This window comes from Pseudophryne corroboree, chromosome 5 (assembly GCF_028390025.1).
Source record: "Pseudophryne corroboree isolate aPseCor3 chromosome 5, aPseCor3.hap2, whole genome shotgun sequence".
Taxonomy (NCBI): Eukaryota; Metazoa; Chordata; class Amphibia; order Anura; family Myobatrachidae; genus Pseudophryne; species Pseudophryne corroboree.
Genome location: NC_086448.1, coordinates 188,077,218 through 188,100,446, shown reverse-complemented (window position 1 = coordinate 188,100,446; position 23,229 = coordinate 188,077,218). Strand labels below are relative to the sequence as shown.

General features: G+C 44.9%; 1 protein-coding gene across 6 annotated transcripts in view; it reads right to left on the bottom strand.

The window, feature by feature from the left end:
* Positions 1-1,753: 1,753 nt before the first annotated feature.
* Positions 1,754-23,229, bottom strand: part of HACL1 (2-hydroxyacyl-CoA lyase 1) — a 139,948-nt gene continuing 118,472 nt past the window's right edge. For all 6 annotated transcript variants that reach the window (XM_063921943.1, XM_063921945.1, XM_063921946.1 and 3 more), the window contains 2 exons: positions 7,000-7,186; positions 1,754-2,051 (listed from right to left, as the gene is read on the bottom strand). In XM_063921943.1, the coding sequence (XP_063778013.1) occupies positions 2,019-2,051; positions 7,000-7,186 (220 nt within the window). In that variant the 3' untranslated portion in view covers positions 1,754-2,018. The remainder of the gene's footprint in view (positions 2,052-6,999; positions 7,187-23,229) is intronic.

Genomic DNA, 23,229 nt, shown 5'->3' with positions numbered 1-23,229 from the left:
TCTTTCATCTTACAACACTGCCCTTTCACTCGTTAATATACTTCATGTCTGGATATCCACTAATATCTTCTAACCTAATCATCTCTTTGCCACCTTCAGTATGCATATCTGCGCACTTACATCTCATCCTCCTTCCACAGTCACAGCCTATGATTTTGCCCCTGCTTATATATGCTGCTCCAATTTGCAAATCCCTAAACTATCTCTTGCAGAACCCAATTGAAATGATTCACCGTTACCTACAAAGCCACAAACATCACCACTTCAAATATGTAAAACCTCATTCCAAAATAATCGCGCCCCCAACCCCCCCCCCAACCCCCCAAGATTTTTGGCCCTACTGTACCTATGGCAAGCCCAACCAATCCTAACTACAAGACTTCTCCCATGTTGCTACCTACTGATGGCATTCCCTACCATGCCTAGACGCTCCCATAGCCCCACTCCATACTTTTTGACCCACATACCTTCCCTACTTCTCACCTATATTGCCCATACAAATGCACCCTCAAACCTACCTCACTCCTGTCTACAACCGTCAGCCATAATGCTAAAACCACTGACAGGTCAAGTGAAAAACATTTATAATCTTGTTACGATGGCACCTGTCAGGGGGTGGGATATATCAGGCAGCTAGTGAATAGTTAGTTCTTGAAGTTGAGGTGTTGGAAGCTGCAAAAATGGGAAAGCAAAAGGATCTGTGAGACTGACAATTGCAAAACTGTGATGGCTAAACAACTGGCTCAGAGCTTCTCCAAAATGGCAGGTCTTGTGTTCCTGGTATGCAATGGTTAAGACCTACCAAAAATGGTCCAAAGAAGAACAACCGGTAAACCGGCGACAGGGTCACAGGCACCAGAGGCTCATTGATGCAGGTGGTGGCAAAGGCTAAGCAGTCTGGTCAGATCCCACAGAAGAGCTACTGCAGCACAAATTGCTGAGAAACTTAATGCTGGCTATGAAAGAAAGGTGTCAGAAGACCTTTAGTGATTGGTTAAGTCGATAGGTAACATATCAATACTATTTTAAATGCAGGTAAGTGTGAGGGTGCGCTTCGGAGACGGGGATAAGAGGGAGGCTAGAGCTATAAAATATATAAAAAAGGCCAAACTAACATACTGTAGGACAACAGTATAGAAGTGCATTATAGGTCATATTAAATATATTTGAGGTACTTAAAGTAGGTCAAATGGCTGTTAAATGCATTTTTTTTTAAATGGGAAAAAAAGTTTAAAAGCAAGTTTTTTTCAGCAAAAATAGTCTCATCCATAAAGCACCCCAATATACCTATCCTATACCTTGAATCCCAAATTCCATCAGTTAGCACTTTTTCACCCCAAAACTGACATGTCATTATTGGCCAATTTAAAATAATTAAAAACTTCTAAATGCCTAAATAGTCATTAGAGGGGGTGTCCCAGGGATTCTGAACCAAATTCTCACATTTTTACCTTAAAATAGGGATTTTCCCCAAGTATTCACCTGCTCAGAGTAGGTGAAGGGGAATTTGCAGTAAAATTATTGCAGGAAAATTTTTAGTGGCTAATTGGCTAGAGATTTTTCATGATTCGCTGTAAAAGGATGGTTTTTCGCACAAAAACGGGTTATCACTTTTAATTGGATACCCCCCTAAGTCTGTTTTGCACTACTGATTGTGTAAAACTACCAGAAATATATCTATCTTCACAATTTTCATAACCATCTCTCATTGCATACAGTTCTTTATATGTCATAATGAAATAAAATACATTAATCCAACAAAAGCCAAGGTATTTTATTAGTACTTAGTACTAATGACATGAATCAGGACAAAGGCTTTTGGTTTATAAAACAATGCAATGTATACAATACATCTTCTATTTGACAATCCCAAATATTGTACTTTCATTTGGATAATATTAATAGCATAAATTTAAAAAGGATTTATAAATTCAGTTTGAATTATCAGCAGTGATCTTCAATGTAATAAGAAGTCAGTTGTATGATGCTTTATCTAGCAAGCAGGTAACAGTAGCCAATCACAGATTGGAACGAGTCAGCCAATGGAACTCCTGAAAAATAGAAAAAGAAAAACATTAGGACACTTATTAAATATTTCCTGTTACTCATCAATAAGTAGGACACAAACAGGCATAGATCTGCTTATTATATAGGTTGAAAATATTTTCAGAGGATTTAATTTACAGTTTATGACTTTGTATGTAAATAGAAGTAATTTGAATAGTTTATGGTTTATGTGAGTATGGGTGTTAATCATAAGACAGATGCTGGAACAGGGGTAGAGGAAAAAGTTGAATATGGTCTACACTCCCTCCTATTCTGTAATCCTCTGGCTGAGCGAGTTCAATGACCTCTACGGGGTCTATTCAATTATAGTCGGATCCTCCCTGACGGAGAGGATCCGACACTTCAGTACTCAATTTGTGGGCATTTCCGACCGGTTGTCGAAAACGGGCCAAAAACCTGTCAGAAACGCCCGCAAATTCGACAAAATAAGTGGATCCGTGGCTGATCCGCGTGTTTTCAGACAGGTCGGAAAAACAGCACTGGACTTGAATAGGTCGAATCCTGATTCGACCTAAAAAAGTCGGAAAGTGCAGTTTTTCCGGCAAGTCAGGAATTCCGACATTAATTGAATAGACCCCTAAGTGAGATTCCTTCTCTCCCACTTAAAGAAAGACAAAATGAATTGATGCCTGTGTGCGCTGCTTCTCAAGTTATACTAAGCAATTTTCTGCAGATGTTCAATGCCCAAGGTATGTTCAGCTATGCCAAAATCTCTATAAACACAGCTGAAGCTTAAAGCGAGAGGATGGCTGAGAACTTTGTGAACAAGAGAAAGATCAATGTGTTTACACCCTGCGTCTTAATCACAGAATAATTAGCATATTTGAATTAAACTTTTAATATAAGCCAGAAGTATAAATGAAATATAAATTTAGCTTTTTGCTTATCTGAACCAATAAGAACGGTTTAACAACGCCTCCTGACTGCAGTACTGTTAATGTCAGGAAGACCTTGAAAACATAAAACACAATTCTAATTACTAATTTACTGTATCAACTGAGAAATGTATTTAACACCATTAGTTAAACCTGAAATGTTCCTACGTACAATGGGGTAAATTTACTAAGGTTGGAGGTTTTTAGAACTGGTGATGTTGCCCATAGCAACTGATCCGATTCTATTATCTTCTAGAAGCAGCTAGATAAATGTTAAGTAGATTCTGATTGGTTGCTATAGGCAACATCACCAGTTCTAAAAAAAACTGGTATGTATCTAGAACAGAGGTTCTCAAACTCTGTCCTCGGGGGCCCACACAGTGCATGTTTTGCAGGTCTCCTCACAGAATCACAAGTGAAATAATTAGCTCCACCTGTGGATCTTTTAAAATGTGTCAGTGAGTAATTAATACACCTGTGCACCTGCTGGGTTACCTGCAAAACATGCACTGTGTGGGCCCCCGAGGACCGAGTTTGAGAACCTCTGATCTAGAACATAACAAAATGTAAGTTGCTCAAATCAATTAGGAAATACAGTTCAGGTGCATGAAAGGGAGGGGGTAGTCTGAGCTAGAAATACATTGGGGATAAACCCCTGGTGTCCCCCAGCACACCGAGCTGTACCTATACCAAGACATGAAAGACTATATATATATATATATATATATATATATATATATATAATAGAAATCCAGAGGTCTTAGTTACATACAGTTTGCAAATGTATGATAAGCCACCAGGCCCAGACAAGGCTCCTCTGATGCTGGTGGTCCCTAACTCTAGGACTGGGCCTGGGGTGTAGAACCCCACAAACCGGCAAAGGCCAGCTAACCCCAGGGCAGCACAATGCGAGAAGGTAAAGTGTTAGTATGTGTTAATAAAGGAAAACAAAATCTATATACAAAAATTAATATACTAGTGAAAGTGTAATTAAAAGACCAGAAGGATTAATAAATATGTTAAGGGGGTGCTAAATAAGATCTTGCAGTGTGCTACCCCAAACCAGCCCAGCCCCACCAATCCAGGGGGAACCGCACCCCAGACCCGCCCCAGGTACTAATAATAACAACAACAACAACAACAACAACAACCACCCTCACCCTTCCGGGTAATATAAAATAATGCCACATGATAATGGCATCTGAGCAAATGTATCCAAATTGAGAGCTAACTCACCTGAAGATACCCCTGGAATCTCCAAATGGCACTACAGAGACCAGCATACCCTCCAAACACTGGTCCCATCCATGCCCCTCATACTAACAGAACAAAATGTAAGTTGCTCAAATCAATTAGGAAATACAGTTCAGGTGCATGAAAGGGAGGGGGTAGTCTGAGCTAGAAATACACTGGGGATAAACGCCTGGTGTCCCCCAGCACACCGAGCTGTACCTGTACCAAGACATGAAAGACATATATATATATATATATATATATATATATATATATATATATATATATATATATATATAATAGAAATCCAGAGGTCTTAGTTACATACAGTTTGCAAACGTATGATAAGCCACCAGGCCCCGACAAGGCTCCTCTGATGCTGGTGGTCCCTAACTCTAGGTCTGGGGTGTAGAACCCCACAAACCGGCAAAGGCCAGCTAACCCCAGGGCAGCACAATCCGAGAAGGTAAAGTGTTAGTATGTGTTAATAAAGGAAAACAAATAATTTTACCCGGAAGGGTTGTTATTATTATTATTATTATTATTATTATTAGTACCTGGGGCGGGTCTGGGGTGCGGTGTGCTGGGGGACACCAGGGGTTTATCCCCAATGTATTTCTATGTATCTACAACATGTCTGCAGCAAGGCAGGAAAATTCAGCACATTGTCCAGGTAAATGATTACCATAACTCCCCTGAATCTGAGCCGGGTAGCCATAACAGTTATCTTTGAGAATAGCCTTGGCGCTATAGCCAGACAAATGTGTAGGACCAAAGACCAAAACTGGATTGAACTGGAAACCTGAAGAGACACTAGTTTCTCACCCAGACAGGAAAAATGTAAGTATCCTTGATGGCCATAGACACCATGCACTCCTGTTACATGTTATCAACAAAGTACACAAGTACTACAACATGAACCTGTCCACTCTATACAGCATATCTCATTTAGGAACTTGAGCTAACAGTCCAGTTCTGGACCAGATAGAGACCAGGGTTAAAAAACAAACAAAACAAAACTGAAAACCATTCTGCTGTTCCAGGATTGGTTTGACTATTCTTGAGGAAAGATGGAAAGAGTTGTAGTGAAAAAATGGCAAGTGGCTAAAAAAGATCTATAATGTATCCCTGACTGACGATGTCTCTCACCCAGTTACAGTACCTATACAATACCACTGGTCCTGAAAGCAAAAGGAGTACCTGTGTAGGCTGCATACTTGTCATATGTTTTGCCAGAGGGATGAGCAGTTGGCCATCTAGCTTGTCTACTTTGTTGCAGCCTTCCCCAGGAACGTCCATCTGGAATCTTGAATCCTTGCCTTCCCATATGTACAAACAGTGAAACTGGAATCCTTTATCTATAGGCACTTACAGGGAAAAATAACTTTCGCCCAGTTTGCTGGTAAATATGTTATCCAGTTCAGGATAGAACAGACCCTTCCCAGAGAATGGAAGGGACTTCAGAGTCTTTATGTCCTCCTCCCTAGTACAAAGTTTGAATGCACAGCAAACAGACAGTGGAGGCTGAAATTAGCCCTAAATTGTCCCATATCAATAGCATCGCCCCCCCAGATATCCATACATCTCATGTATAGGCTCCACAAGCAGCAGCATGGCCGGTATGTCAGAACCCAGGACTTCCGTTAATTGTAGTGACCAACTCTCCACAACCTTACTGATCCAAGCAAAACATAAACTGGGTCTAAGGGTGGCCCACGCCACAGTGTAAACTGCCTCAAATTTTCTATCTCCGCTATCCCAAAAGGTAGCAGTTTGCAATCAAAACAGTTATAGTCTTAGAGAGGCAAGCATCTCAGGCAGGGATTCAAGTTTCACTGTAATGTTGTTATGGAGAGGAGAGAGGTACTCCAAGTCTTCAATCAGGCTTGGTCCACACATCCGCAAACATGTCCTCCAACTGAGTGGAAGGTGGTAAAGAAACGGTCTCTCTTATCTGATAAAGCAAACTGTCTGAAATCTCTGATTCCTCACTGTCTCCGTGGTCTAATATCTGCCAAACAGCACGCACTAGATCATCTGAGATTCATGGTAGAATCCTTAACAGGACACCAAAATGTCAGGGTCAGAGCCCTCCCCACCTCATCTGCATGGTGGTAATACAAATCTGAATACGTAGAAATGGACATAAATTCCCCAGACTGGCTTTGCCATCTCTGGAGGAGCATTTGAGGAAAATATGCAGTGGCCCCTGGAGCAGTCACGCCACTGTCCCTTCAAGTATCCATGCATCAAATATTAAAACAGCAATCATTAACAAAATTACTAAATAAGATGCATAAATACATTTTAATGTGCTGTGATATACAGTAACCAGAAAGGGGAGGGGGCAGAGAAAAGCTTAGGATATTTGAAGGCCTTCCTATGATAGAGAAAACAGAACAATTCTTTCTTGAGACTTGACAGTTTAATACTAAAGGTCGATTTTCATCTAATTTTATCGATTTCAAATCAATGAAAATCCATCTATTGCAATGATGAGTTTCAAGACCTATAACATACATTTACTAACAGACAATTTGTGATATTTTTAGATGTTAGTTATTGTGTGTTTTAGTCCCCGAGAAGAAACATTGATTTTCATCGAACTTAAAAATGATGAAAATCGACTGTAAGTAAATGAACCCCAATAATTCGGATTGGACACTACAAATGGTTGATGATGACACCATTTTTTCACTTGGGAAGCACAGTATATCAGGTATCTACTGACATGGTCATCAATGCCCCTACAGTTTCAGGAATGAATGTGCAGTGGATGGAAGGGGATACCTGACCTGAACAGAGAGATATCACAGGAAGTTACCTGCTTCTTCCTGTCTGACTGTGGATCAATCATGACATTGATAAGGGACGGCAAGTGTTTCTCGGAGAAGCTGGACTTCAGTGCTCGCTGCAGATCTTCAGGCGTATTCACAAAGTATCCTTTCCCACCGAAGGCGGCCATTACCTGCTCATAGCGAGCATTTGGCTTTAAGGAAACGGGAGGCGCACTGGAAAAAAATTCATTATAAAATATATGAAAAACAAACACGCTTCCTGAAGGCAGAATGGTTTTCAGGTACAATGCATGCCATTAGTATTTTTAATCTTTCAATGCACATTTTTGTGTAGGTAGTTAAGGCATACTACTGTACAAATGTAAACTATATTTTGTTAGGTTTAACAATTTTAAAGGATAAATAATGAAACACATTTATATAAAATGTGTCACACATAATAATCCCATGATCTTAAATGTCAAAACATATGCCTTCCTACACAGAATCATTTCAGGAGTGTGATGTACAGTCCCAATGTTTGAGCAAAACAACTTTAGCTTATTCGTTTCATCAAAAGCCCCAGTCCGTATCGCGTTGTATGGACTTTAGGTAAAGTCTTGCTGTGGTAACAGTATGTGACCCTCTTTGTTTCGAGTTATGTGTTGAATAAAGTTTTAATGTATCAATGTTGTATGAATGTGAAGCAGAACGTCAGAAAATAGGATTTTAAATTACCTACCGGTAAATACTTTTCTCGTAGTCCATAAGGGATATTGGGGAATTAGTATGATGGAGTATAGACGGGGTTCAAAGGAGCCAGTGCACTTTAAATTTCTTCAGCTGGGTGTGCTGGCAACTCCCCTCTATGCCCCCTCCCACAGGCAGTTATCGGTAAAATAGTGCCCGAATGAGAAAGGACATACTTGAGAGAAGGAACATAACACGGAGTGGTGAGATTCACACACCAGTACACCAATAACATAAAACGACCAGCAACAGCTGGTAACAAAACAGCAACAGCTGAACAGGTAACCATGTAAGAGACAACCTGCAGAAAAGTCAACGCACTGAGGCGGGCACCCAATGGGCCCAATTCAGAGTTGATCGCAGCAGAAAATTTGTTAGCAGTTGGGCAAAACCATGTGCACAGCAGGGTGGGCAGATATAACATGTGTAGAGAGAGTCAGATTTGGGTGGGGTGTATTCAAACTGAAATCTAAATTGCAGTGTAAAAATAAAGCAGTCCGTATTTACCCTGCACAGAAACAAAATAACCCATCCACATTTAACTCTCTCTGCAAATGTTATATCTGCCACACCTGCAGTGCACATGGTTTTGCCCAACTGCTAAAAAGTTTTCTGCTGCGATCAAATCGGAATTACCCCCAATATACCTTATGGACTACGAGAAAAGGATTTACCGGTAGTTAATTAAAATCCTATTTTTTCTAGCATCCATAAGGGATATTGGGGAATTAGTACGATAGGGACGTCCCAAAGCTTCCAGAATGGGCGGGAATGTGCGGAGACGCCTGCAGCACCGACTGCCCAAACTGGGAATCCTCTTTGGCCAGGGTATCAAACCTGTAGAACTTCACAAAGGTGTTCTTCCCCGACCAGGTAGCAGCTCGGCATAGTTGCAAAGCCGAAACACCACGGGCAGCCAACCAACCAGGAAGACCCAACCGCTCTTGTAGAGTGGGCCTTCAGAGACTGTGGACTAAGGCTACCGACACATAGACCTGTTGGATAGTAAGCCTAAACCAACGAGCAATGGACTGCTTTGAAGCAGGGCAACCCTTTTTCGACGCATCAAATAGCACGAACAACAAATCAGTCTTTCTGATCCGAGCCATCCTCTTGACATAGATCTTCAAGGCTCGCACAGCATCCAAGGCCTCCGGTGGAGCAGAAGTGCCAGAACTCGACGGAACCACAATAGGTTGATTCAAGTGGAACGCAGAGACGACCTTCGGCATGAACTGCTGCCTAGTCCTGAGCTCCGCTCTGTCCTCGTAAAAGACCAAGTAGGGACTTTTACACATGATATGGCCCCCCAATTCTGAGACACGCCTAGCAGAAGCCAGTGCCAATAACATCACAGTCTTCCACAGTCATCAGAGGTTCAAACCAGGAGGACTGTAGAAATACCAACACTACATTCAAATCCCAGGATTGTGGGTGGCACAAAAGAAGGTTGCATGTGAAGTACCCCTTGCAAGAAGATCTGAACTTCTGGCAACACTGCCAATTTCTTCTGGAAGAAAATTTAGAGAGCTGATAGCTGAACCTTAATGGAACACAGACATAAGCCCTTATCCACACCAGCCTGCAGGAAACGTGGGAAACGTCCCAAGTGGAACTCCGCAGGCGGATACGTGTGTTCCTCGCACCAAGAGACATATCTTCTTCAGATATGATGATAGTGTTTTGACGTCTCAGGTTTCCAGGTCTGAACTATGGTAGCAATAACCTTTTTGGAAAGGCCCTTGTGAGCTAGGATGTTCCGCTCAACCTCCATGCCGTCAAACGAAGTCGCCGTAAATCCGGGTAGACCAACGGTCCTTGCTGAAGATCTCTTCTCAGTGACAGACGCCAAGGGTCTTCGACGGACATGTCCAGGAGATCCGTGTACCACGCCATCCAAGGCCAATCCGGGGCAATCAGATTGCCTGGACTCCTTGATCCCTGATTTGCTTTAGAACCCTTGGGAGCAATGGAATCAGAGGAAACCGGTAGACCAGCCGGTAAGGCCAAGGCGACGTCAGTGCATCTACTGCCCTCACATGAGGGTCCCTGGTTTGTGAGCAATACCAATGAAGCTTCTTGTTGAGAAGCTATCATGTCTATTTGTGGGCAGCCCCACCGGTCGATGACCTGCTTAAACACCTGATGGTGGAGCCCCCACTCTCCCAGGTGGAGATCATGACGACTCAGGAAATCCGCTTCCCAGTTGTATACTCCCGGAATGAAGATTGCGGACATTGCTCTTGCATTTCCCTCTGCCCAGAGGAGTATTTTTGACACCTCTCGCATGCAGGCCCTGCTTTTTGTCCCACCTTGTCAATTGATGTACACCACTGCCATGGCGTTGTCCGACTGAACTTGGATCACGTGATCCCTGAGTAGAGGAGAGGCCTGAATCAGAGCATTGTAGATCGCCCGAAGCTCCAGAATGTTGATCGGGAGTGGGTTTTTCGCGGGCTGACCACCTGCCTTGGAACTGAGCCCCCTGGATGAGAGCTCCCCATCCTCACAGACTCGCATCTATCGTGAGAAGGATCCAATCCTGAATCCCGAAATATCGACCTTCCAGTAGGTTGGTGGACTGCAGCCACCACAGGAGGGAAACCCTGGCCTGAGGTGACAGCAGTATTATCTGGTGCATCTGAAGATGTGATCCGGACCACTTTCTCAGGAAATCCAACTGAAATGTTCTGGCATGGAACCTTCCATACTGGATCGCCTCGTAAGAGGTTACCATCTTCCCCAACAATCTTATGCAAAGATGGATGGATATTCGAGTAGGCCGGAGAACCATTCAGACCATCTCCTGAAGTGTTCTTGCTTTGTCCTCTGGGAAGAACACTTTCTGGGCCACAGTATCCAGCAACATTCCGAGGAACCGGAGCCGCTGAGTTGGCTCCAAGTGGGACTTCTGTAAATTGAGGCTCCACCCATGGTGTGACAGAAGTTGGATAGTGCGGTCTATATGGAGCAATAAATCCCTGTATCTCGATTTCATCAAGAGATCATCCTGATAAGGTCCAACATTGACCCCCTGGACCCGGAGTTGGAATATCATCACCGCCATCATCTTTGTGAACACCCTCGGAGCTGTGGACAGACCGAAGGGTAGCGCCTGGAACTGGTAGTGATCGTTCACCAGGGCAAACCTCAGGTAAACCTGGTGAGATGGCCAAATTGGGATATGGAGATAGACGTCCTATATATCCAGGGAGACCATGAACTCCCGTTCTCCCAGGCCCGCAATCACTGCTCGCAAAGATTCCATCTTGAACTTGAAAACCTTTAGGTAAGGGTTCAAGGATTTTAGATTCAAAATGGGCCTTACCGAACCGTCCGGTTTCAGTACAACAAACAGGTTGGAGTAGTAACCCTTTCCCTGTTGTTGCAGTGGCACTGGAACAAGAACAATGACTTGGGACTGGACCAATTTTAGGATGGCCTGTTGCAGCGTAACACGCATATCCTCCAAAGCTGGTAATCTTGATTTAAAAAATCATTGGGAAGGAGCGCCGTCAAACTCCAGTTTATAGCCCTGAGAGATGAGGTCCTTTACCCAGGTATCCTGGCAGGAGCTTTCCCAGATGTGGCTCAGGAGGGTGGGCACCATCATGCTGAGGCCTTAGTGGAAGCTGAACTGGTGCTCTCCTGAGAACCTGCGATTGCTGGTTTTCTTGTCTTACCTCTGGTGCCTCTAGCCGCATTGGAGGCACCTCTAGCCCTAGATCTAAATCTGTTAGCCCGAAAGGACTGGTTAGACGGCCCTGGGTAGGAACCTCTAGCCGGTGGGGCACCAGAGGGGAGAAATGTGGATTTCCCCGCAGTAACTTTAGAAATCCACATTTCCAATTCCACCCCGAAAAGCCAATCCCCTGAAAAAGGGAGAGACTCTACACTGCGCTTGGACTCTGCGTCCGCTATCCGCTGACGCAATCACAAAGCTCTGCACGACGACACTGCCATAGCAGTGGTCCTAGCATTAATATTGCCTATCTCCTTGAGAGAGTCACACAGGACGTGTGCATTGTCCTGAATGTGTTTTAGGAGAGTCACTGTAGTGACCAGGGATATATCCCCTGAGAGGCCCCCATGAATTTGAGTAGCCCACGTATAAATGGCATGAGTCATCCAGCAACTTGCTATGACCGGTCTTTGTGATATACCTGCTGCTGTGTAGATAGACTTCAGTGTAGTCTCTATTTTTCTATCCCCAGGGTCCTTTTTGGTAAAGGAGCCCAGAACTGGCAGTATTGCCTTTTCAGATAGGCAAGAGACTGATACGTCAACAGCTGGGGGTTCTTCCCAGATTTCCTGGCCTTCAGAAGCAAATGGGAAAGAGTGTAGAAACCGTTTTTACACGTGGTATTTTTTATCTGGATTTTTCCAGGCTAACAAACTCTGCAGAATCAGGGAAAGGGACACTGAGTTTGTTCTATGTTAAGAAAAATGACTGCTGTGCTGCAGCGTTCTCTAGAGGGAGGTTTAACACATCCAGTATAGATAGATTGAGGGGTTCAATACCTTGTGTAGAAGGGCAATCCCCAGTAACAGGATCCATTTCCTCCCCCTCCTCCTGTATCTCCTCATCAGAGTCTGAGAGTAAAGCAGATAACCCACGCTTTTGGGGTCCTGATCTAGAGATGGGGGGCTGTGGGACATATGCCCTTGCAGCTACGTCTGCAACAGCCTGCTGTAGTTGATGAGTTTTTTGAGTATTAGCAGTGAGCCAAGATGACATATCTGACATCATGGATTTTATGGCACCTAGCCAGAAAGGCTCTTGACCCTCTCCCCCAGCCCCCTCACTGAGTTGTGAGGACTGGCCGCACTGTTCACATGATATGGAACCAGATGTAGAGAGAGAGGATCTGGTGTGACATACACTGCATAATTTGTGTTTTACCATGTTTACAGTAAACACCACATATACACACAGACAAGTAATATAATAGCAAGCCTGCACTTACTGTATGTGAGAGGGAGACAGAGAGAAGGGAACAGCACACCCAAGCTGAACAGTCCCAGTGAGGCTGCAAGCTGTTATATCACGGTGTAACACCGGAGTATTAGTCCTTTTCAGTACACAGATTGTGTACAATAGTGGCTCTCCCCCTTTGCTACACCCCTGCACCAGTTCCTGTGTGTGCCTGCTGCTGCAGCTGTAAGCAGAGAAAGGAGCCAAAACGCCACAGGTCCCGCTCTGAGGAAGCTCCGCCCCCTGTAATGGAGCCGGAGTTTCAGTGATATTTATACTGGTAAACTCTCCCTATAAGTGTAAAACATCACAGTAAGTGCTAGTTTTCACTACCACTGCCAGTGTACACAGGGGGCTGTAGCGGGTCGCTCCCTGGAGGGTCCCGTATGACGCCACAGCGTCTTTGCTGCACCAAGAACCGGGGGACCCCCTAGCGGGGCCCCCGGTTTGTACTCCCCACTGTCGTCACCTTCAGGCTACTGTTAGGGGTGTGCGGCGTGCTGCGAATGTGAACACTAAGGTGCAGTGCCCCACTGTACAACAACCTCTCGGGACGGTGGTCCTGCAGCGGGGACGCTGCTCTGAGGGCACTTTTTTCTAAAAAGTCTGTGGGAGGGGTCATAGAGGAGAGGAGCCAGCACACCCAGTTGAAGGAATTTAAAGTGCACCGGCTCCTTTGGACCCCGTCTATACTCCATGGTACTAATTCCCCAATAACCCTTATGGATGCTAGAGAAACTGTAATAAGTTCACTAGAATATATGACTTTCACCTATAGCAGTCACATTTCCATAGAGTGTGATATGCTCACGGATACTCAGTTGCCGACAGCACCTATGTGAGTTCTGATGTTGGCACAAGATATATTGGAGGACTGACATAAGTGACACAGATTAACTTCAATAAGAAAAATGACAGGAATTAACCAGCAGGGTTCATGTGGCACAAGTATCCACCAACTCCAGATAATGGAAACATAACCAAGTTGCAGGGTTGGCAGTGCAGGATATAAATAGTCAATCTGAGGTCAGGGCAAGCAGTTTATAAAGTCAGGATCTAGTTAGCAGTCAGGGCAGGAGGCTATAAAACAAGATTAGTATCTAGATAGATGTTAGGACAAAATGATAACAACCAAAATCAATATCTAGCGAGTGGTCAGGGTTAACAAACAGACAAGATCATTATCTAGACAAAGGTCAGGATTTCAGAAGCAGACCTTGTCAGAAAAAGTTAGTACCCAAGCAAGGTCAGTCAGAACAGGAACGCAGAAGACTGAGCATGGCTGCTACAATCACCGTCATGATAGATAGGGGCTTCATGCACTAAAAGAAGCATTGAACCAATTAGGAGGCCCCTACAGAGCCAAGCCCCATCAAAGGATTACCTACAGTGCAATCCGGTTATCACACTGTGCCTGGTAGCTTTTTAGTTGACTAAGCAACCTCGTAGATGCAGAAAAAGATTTAATACTGGCAATGAACAATGCATGTTAATTCAGAATATCACCAAAGGCAACGGACCTGGCGCTGAAATTGATTGGGTTATCACCTGAAGCGGCTGTGTAAGGGGATAGTTAGTCCCAACAGCTAAGTAAAACAGCGCTCTAAACTGGATATAGTACAACAGATTTTACATTTATTCGGATGTAACATTTTAAAAAGATTACCGTTGCAACGGAAAATTGATAAATAATAATAATACATTAAAAAAAAAAAAAAAGCAAATTGCATAAAATGGAAGGGCACATTAGCACTGCACTTAAATTATGAATATACGGTATATATAAATATGAGCTGGGATTTAAGTGTAGTTTTGTCCATGGAGACTGGCCACAGTCCTGGGAAGAAAGTATGCGAGAGTGGCAACTACCGGCTTGGTGGTTAGATGGATGACCTCTTGCAGCTTGTTTTGGACCCAGAAAAAGTCCTATTAAAAGCTCTGGTCTTGGTTCGGGGTGGTGTACGGGGAGGGGAGGGAAGGTTGGGAAGCTGCTAGTTGCGGCTCTTCTTGTTGTTTTTGGTTTCTTTTCTTTAGTTTATTATTTTTCATATCTACGTTTTTTCTGAAACTAGGATGTTTGATATACCAGGTATTGTGGCTTATAACGCAGAGCTCCTATGAGATATATGTCGCTATGGGTAACGGTGCTGATGTTTGGATATATATTGTGCGATTTCTATCCGTGTGGTACATAGAATATACCTGGGGTCATGAGTAACTTGAAATTCCTGGCATGGAATGTCCGGGGACTAAATAACAAAATTAAGCGTTCTTTGGTTCTAAATACGATTAAGAAACATGACCCGGACATTGCATGTCTTAGCGAGACCCACTTGCAGGGAAATAGGTTGTTATCTCTAAGACGGGCCTGGGTGGGATGGGCTTACCATGCCTCTCATTCCTCCTTCTCCAGGGGAGTATCTGTTCTGATTAAGAAAACGGTGCAATTTGAGTTAATATCGGTCAAAACTGACACGTATGGCAGATTTGTGTTTCTAGAATGCAAACTAAGTTCCCAGCCATATTACATTTTAGCAGTGTATGTCCCCCCTCCTTTTTCATACGCTGTACTGCAGCAAGCTGCATCTTTTATAGCTTCCTCCCCTACCACTCCGGTGATATGTCTGGGCGACTTTAATAATATATTAGATGTCTCTGTGGACCGATGGCGGTCTCCGAATGATGTGATGGTGGGTAGTGGGTATACCAAATTTGCTGATTTTTTGAATAATCTTCAATGGGTTGATGTGTGGAGGCTTCGCCACCCTGCAGTCCGTCAGTTCTCCTGTTTCTCCAGCACACATGGCTCCTTTTCTAGAATAGACCTGGTACTGGTGTCCCCCGCCCTTATCCCTGCGATCACTGACGTACGTTATGAGGCCCGAGGGATCTCTGACCATTCCCCCTTGCTGATGACTCTAGCTGTGAAGGGTCAGAGGGGACACTCTTATTGGAAGCTGCACCCATCTTGGCTGACTCAACTGAGTGACTGTGGGGACCTGGAGACTCAGTGGGAGGGTTACTTTAGCGACAACACAGGATCTGCCCCGGGAACTATGGTATGGAATTCATTTAAGGCTTTTCTGAGGGGCTCTTATATAGGACGTATAGCAGCTCACAAAGTGTCCTCTAGAGAAAGGGAGAGGGCCCTGGAGAGTGACGCCAGGGATTTAGAGTCTCAATATTTGCTTGATGGTACCCCTACGACGAAAACACGATGGCTGGTGGCCCAGTCGGCGTGGCTTGCCCACCTGACCGATAAAAACTCACGGTCCCTCCTTTTTAGGGCCACTAATATTTATATGCAGGCTGATAGGACGGGTGGCCTCATGGCTCGGCTGATACATCAGGATCGCCCTGGGACTGTAATTACACAAATGTCCGATGGGGATGGGTCCTTTGTTGACACCACACCGGACATTGCGCAGCTATTCCGATCCTATTACACCAAAGTTTACAGTTCACAATTGACGTTCTCCACTAGGGATCTCTCCTACTATTTGGCGGGTATCTCACTACCCGTGCTCCCCCCCGAGGCCCGTGTGGCACTGGAGGCACCCTTGACGCTCGCGGAGGTGACTGCAGGCTATTGGTATGTCTCCCAGTGGCAAGGCCCCGGGGTGTGACGGAATTCCCTCAGAAGTTTACAAAACTCATGTTGATTTTTTCGGGCCCAGGCTCCATGCCTTATTCCTAGATATATTTACCAATAACGAACTTCCCCCCTCTATGTCAGAGGCAATTATAATAGTGATCCCGAAGCCCGGTAAAGACCCTAGGTCTCCGGATTCCTATAGACCAATATCCCTAATCCCCACCGACGCCAAGATCCTGGCAAAGATATTGGCAGTACGACTTAATACAGTGATCACCTCCCTCATTCATCCTGATCAGACTGGCTTCATGCCTGGGAAGTCCACATCTATCAACCTGCGTAGACTGTATACCATTTTACAACTCCCACGTGACTCCCCTTCTGACTCGGCTGTGGTCTCGCTAGACGCGGCCAAGGCCTTTGACAGTATTGAATGGGCCTATTTATGGGAGGTGATGTCTTGTATGGGCTTTGGGCCCAACTATATCAGATGGACTAAATTACTGTACCAGCATCCGAGTGCCAGGATCTTGGTGAATGGTTATGTATCCCCCTCCTTTCAATTGTCCCGGGGTACCAGACAGGGCTGTCCCCTATCCCCCGCACTGTTTGCCTTGGCCATTGAGCCCTTGGCCTGTTTGATACGATCACACCCAGATATTGTGGGAATTTGCACGGGCTCACGCGAGGATAGGATAGCACTTTATGCCGACGACATGTTATTATTTCTGCAAGACTACGCCAGGTCAATGCCCGTTCTGCTGCGTGTGATTGAGGACTTTGGTGCTCATTCGGGTCTTCTGATCAACTGGTCTAAATCATATATTATGCCAGTCATAGGCCTCCCTCCTACTGTTCCAAAAATTTCCCTACCATTATGCTGGACAACACAATTTAAATACCTTGGAATCCAAATAACTAATGATCCTTCTGATTTCATCCCTCTGAATCTGGACCCGACCATGCAGCAGATCGTGTGCAAATCTAAAACCTGGTGTAGGCTCCCATTGACGGTGTCTGGCAGGGTTAATCTCATTAAAATGATCATACTGCCCAAACTCCTATATATTATACTTCAATCCCCCGTATATATCTATCCAACATTCTTTAGGAAACTGAACAGTATCCTATCCTCGCTTGTTTGGGCTAACAAACGACCTAGGATACAATTAAATACTCTTACTAGGCTGCGCTCGGATGGCGGCTTAGCCTTGCCTAATTTCCAGATGTATTACTACGCTGCCCAGCTGACTCATATTAGTGAATGGGTGCGGGATTCTGGTGATGACACCTTGCAATGTGAGTTTATCCGCTGTTATTTTCCTCACCTTTCTCCTGTACAGCTGCTGCTGAGTGGGAATGGGGCCCGGTTCCTTCCCCCTATTATTTTTCAGGCCTTAAAGATATGGCGGGCCCTGAGAGACCGACCTCTTAGGGTACGACGACCTGGACCCAGACACCCCCCTTTGGTACTCTGACTGGCTTCCTGAGCTGCATGCGCTTGAGGGACGGGAGGTGTGGGCCCCTAGAGCAGTGGTCTCTATTTCCCAACTCTACCTAAATGACTCACTCAAATCCTTCCAGCAACTGAAGGATGAGTTTGGCTTACCCAACTCATTTTTTTTCAGATACCTTCAACTTCGACATGCCCTCCAGTCCCAGTTTGCGGATTCCCCCCCGCGAATCCTCCCATTTCCCATCAAGACTTTTGTAACTACATTGGGTCGAACCAAGATGGTTTCCCTTGCGTATGGATATCTTCTCACCAAAATCCATGCGGACCCGCTGACACGTCTCCGTGGAAAATGGGAGGAGGATGTAGGCCTTATGGGTGAGGAGGACTGGGCTCTTGCTCTGGAATACCCCGCCACGGTCACCAAGTCCCTCAGATACCAACAGATTCAATTTTTCATTCTACATAGGACATATATGACTCCAGCTAGGCTGGCCTCTTTTGGGACTGGTAGATCTGGTCTCTGCCCTAAGTGCGAGGCGGATATGGGAACATTTTGGCATATGGTGTGGGATTGTCCAAGGCTGAGGGTGTTCTGGTCGGGGGTTAGATCGGTGCTGGAGAGTACGGGAGTGACTGGCGGACTGCTTACCCCACAGTTCTGCATTTTGGGGATAGGAGGCTCTACTTCTGAGACTGGCCCAGTTGATCTGTATGCTCGCAATGTATGTGCCTTGGCTAAGGTGTGCATTGCGAGACTATGGATGGCCCCTAGCGGTCCTTTAGTCTCTGCATTCAAGACCTTGGTTAATGACACAATACTTAAGGAAAGATATATTTATATGAAGCAGAACGCATCGGCCAAGTTTGAAAGAATTTGGTCTCGCTGGCTGGAATCTCCCCACTCCCACCTAGTCCCTTGATCATAATTGATACCGAAGAGCTATTGTGCCACTGATCTGATCTAATATATAATGATGTATATCTAGAGGGCTGACAGCGTAGCTCTGCGGGCTTGCCTTAATACATATGCGACTGATAAGGTCCTAGTTCAGATGACATTACGTCCTTCTTATGTTTCTTATTTCTCTTTCTTTTTCTTTTCTTTTTACGTACCCTTATGTGGGTTAGTTTAAGGGTAAAAATTAAAAAATCGATATGTTGATTCATATATTGGATGCAGATGTTGCAAGTGCAGACGGGCTGACAAAATGTATGGTAAAGAAGATGCGATTAATGTGATGATGCGATATGCTGATGATATGCAATGTCTGTAACTCAATCTACATATTATTGAATAAAAATTACTTTATTAAAAAAAAAAAAAGCTCTGGTCTTGTCGTCTGTTGTAAATAGCAATGATAATCCCAACTGTGGACTCCTAGGCTTGTTTCCTGGTATAATCCAAATTGCAGTAGTACCCAGCTCCTTTACCAATGCGTTTCGCTGTGAGGCACAGCTTTTTCAAGATGATTATACTTGGTGCAAAGGTGCCCTTTGTATAGCAGTGCTAACTGTCCATAATTTACAGTTGTTACTAATAGCACATTCATAATAAACATTAAAAACAGAACCAAATCCAACTCGGTAATTTAATGGTAGACACAAAATGTAAGTATTAATTTTAAATAGCAATTTTTATTAATATAAACACAATAATTTGCCTTTTAAATTCACGCATATTCAATGGTCACATGATCTCCTGGCTTAGTTTCCTGTGTATGGAACGCATAGGCATGATGATTGGATCAAACACTTCCTCATTTACCAGTCAAGCGATCCAGTGACTGCTCAATATAATACACGAACGGTAGTCGTCATTGACTGCTTTCTAATATATCACCAGGAGCCGCCAGTGACTGCTCTGTGATACACCACCGGTAGTCGCCAGTGACTGCTTTCTAATATATCACCAGCAGTGACTGCTCTAATATACACCACCGGTAGTCGCCAGTGACTGCTTTCTAATAAATCACCAGGAGCCGCCAGCGACTGCTCTGTGATACACCACCAGTAGTCGCCAGTGACTGCTTTCTAATATATCACCAGCAGTGACTGTTCTAATATACACCACCGGTAGTCGCCAGTGACTGCTTTCTAATATATCACCAGGAGCCACCAGTGACTGCTCTGTGATACACCACCGGTAGTCGCTAGTGACTGCTTTCTATTATATCACCAGCAGTGACTGCTCTGTAATACACCACCGGTAGTCGCCAGTGACTGCTTTTTAATATATCAACAGGAGCCGCCAGTGACTACTCTGTGATACACCACCAGTAGTCGCCAGTGACTGCTTTCTAATATATCACCAGGAGCCACCAGTGACTGCTCTGTGATACACCACCGGTAGTCGCCAGTGACTGCTTTCTATTATATCACCAGCAGTGACTGCTCTGTAATACACCACCGGTAGTCGCCAGTGACTGCTTTCTAATATATCACCAGCAGTGACTGCTCTGTAATACACCACCGGTAGTCGCCAGTGACTGCTTTCTAATATATCACCAGCAGTGACTGCTCTGTGATTCACCACCAGTAGTCGCCAGTGACTGCTTTCTAATATATCACCAGGAGCCACCAGTGACTGCTCTATGATACACCACCGGTAGTCGCCAGTGACTGCTTTCTATTATATCACCAGCAGTGACTGCTCTGTGATACACCACCAGTAGTCGCCAGTGACTGCTTTCTAATATATCACCAGGAGCCACCAGTGACTGCTCTATGATACACCACCGGTAGTCGCCAGTGACTGCTTTCTATTATATCACCAGCAGTGACTGCTCTGTAATACACCACCGGTAGTTGCCAGTGACTGCTTTCTAATATATCACCAGCAGTGACTGCTCTGTAATACACCACCGGTAGTCGCCAGTGACTGCTTTCTAATATATCACCAGCAGTGACTGCTCTGTGATTCACCACCAGTAGTCGCCAGTGACTGCTTTCTAATATATCACCAGGAGCCACCAGTGACTGCTCTATGATACACCACCGGTAGTCGCCAGTGACTGCTTTCTATTATATCACCAGCAGTGACTGCTCTGTAATACACCACCGGTAGTTGCCAGTGACTGCTTTCTAATATATCACCAGCAGAGACTGCTCTGTAATACACCACCGGTAGTCGCCAGTGACTGCTTTCTAATATATCACCAGCAGTGACTGCTCTATGATACACCACCGGTAGTCGCCAGTGACTGCTTTCTATTATATCACCAGCAGTGACTGCTCTGTAATACACCACCGGTAGTCGCTAGTGACTGCTTTCTAATATATCACCAGCAGTGACTGCTCTGTAATACACCACCGGTAGTCGCTAGTGACTGCTTTCTAATATATCACCAGCAGTGACTGCTCTGTAATACACCACCGGTAGTCGCTAGTGACTGCTTTCTAATGTATCACCAGCAGTGACTGCTCTGTAATACACCACCGGTAGTCGCTAGTGACTGCTTTCTAATATATCACCAGCAGTGACTGCTCTGTAATACACCACCGGTAGTCGCTAGTGACTGCTTTCTAATATATCACCAGCAGTGACTGCTCTGTAATACACCACCGGTAGTCGCCAGTGACTGCTTTCTAATATATCACCAGCAGTGACTGCTCTGTGATTCACCACCAGTAGTCGCCAGTGACTGCTTTCTAATATATCACCAGGAGCCACCAGTGACTGCTCTATGATACACCACCGGTAGTCGCCAGTGACTGCTTTCTATTATATCACCAGCAGTGACTGCTCTGTAATACACCACCGGTAGTTGCCAGTGACTGCTTTCTAATATATCACCAGCAGTGACTGCTCTGTAATACACCACCGGTAGTCGCCAGTGACTGCTTTCTAATATATCACCAGCAGTGACTGCTCTATGATACACCACCGGTAGTCGCCAGTGACTGCTTTCTATTATATCACCAGCAGTGACTGCTCTGTAATACACCACCGGTAGTCGCTAGTGACTGCTTTCTAATATATCACCAGCAGTGACTGCTCTGTAATACACCACCGGTAGTCGCTAGTGACTGCTTTCTAATATATCACCAGCAGTGACTGCTCTGTAATACACCACCGGTAGTCGCTAGTGACTGCTTTTTAATATATCAACAGGAGCCGCCAGTGACTGCTTTGTGATACACCACCGGTAGTCGCCAGTGACTGCTTTCTAATATATCACCAGCAGTGACTGCTCTGTAATACACCATCGGTAGTCGCCAGTGACTGCTTTCTAATATATCACCAGCAGTGACTGCTCTGTAATACACCACCGGTAGTCGCTAGGGACTGTTTTCTAATATATCACCAGCAGTGACTGCTCTGTAATACACCACCGGTAGTCGCTAGTGACTGCTTTCTAATATATCACCAGCAGTGACTGCTCTGTAATACACCACCGGTAGTCGCCAGTGACTGCTTTCTAATAAATCACCAGGAGCAACCAGCGACTGCTCTGTGATACACCACCGGTAGTCGCCAGTGACTGCTTTCTAATATATCACCAGCAGTGACTGCTCTATAATACACCACCGGTAGTCGCCAGTGACTGCTTTCTAATAAATCACCAGGAGCTGCCAGTGACTGCTCTGTGATACACCACCAGTAGTCGCCAGTGACTGCTTTCTAATAAATCACCAGGAGCTGCCAGTGACTGCTCTGTGATACACCACCGGTAGTCGCCAGTGACTGCTTTCTAATATATCACCAGCAGTGACTGCTCTATAATACACCACCGGTAGTCGCCAGTGACTGCTTTCTAATAAATCACCAGGAGCTGCCAGTGACTGCTCTGTGATACACCACCAGTAGTCGCCAGTGACTGCTTTCTAATAAATCACCAGGAGCTGCCAGTGACTGCTCTGTGATACACCACCAGTAGTCGCCAGTGACTGCTTTCTATTATATCACTAGCAGTGACTGCTCTGTAATACACCACCGGTAGTCGCCAGTGACTGCTGTCTAATATATCACCAGCAGTGACTGCTCTGTAATACACCACCGGTAGTCGCTAGGGACTTCTTTCTAATATATCACCAGCAGTGACTGCTCTGTAATACACCACCGGTAGTCGCTAGTGACTGCTTTCTAATATATCACCAGCAGTGACTGCTCTGTAATACACCACCGGTAGTCGCTAGTGACTGCTTTTTAATATATCACCAGGAGCCGCCAGTGACTGCTCTGTGATACACCACCGGTAGTCGCCAGTGACTGCTTTCTAATATATCACCAGGAGCCGCCAGCGACTGCTCTGTGATACACCACCGGTAGTCGCTAGTGACTGCTTTCTAATATATCACCAGCAGTGACTGCTCTGTAATACACCACCGGTAGTCGCTAGTGACTGCTTTCTAATATATCACCAGCAGTGACTGCTCTGTAATACACCACCGGTAGTCGCTAGTGACTGCTTTTTAATATATCAACAGGAGCCGCCAGTGACTACTCTGTGATACACCACTGGTAGTCGCTAGTGACTGCTTTATAATATATCAACAGGAGC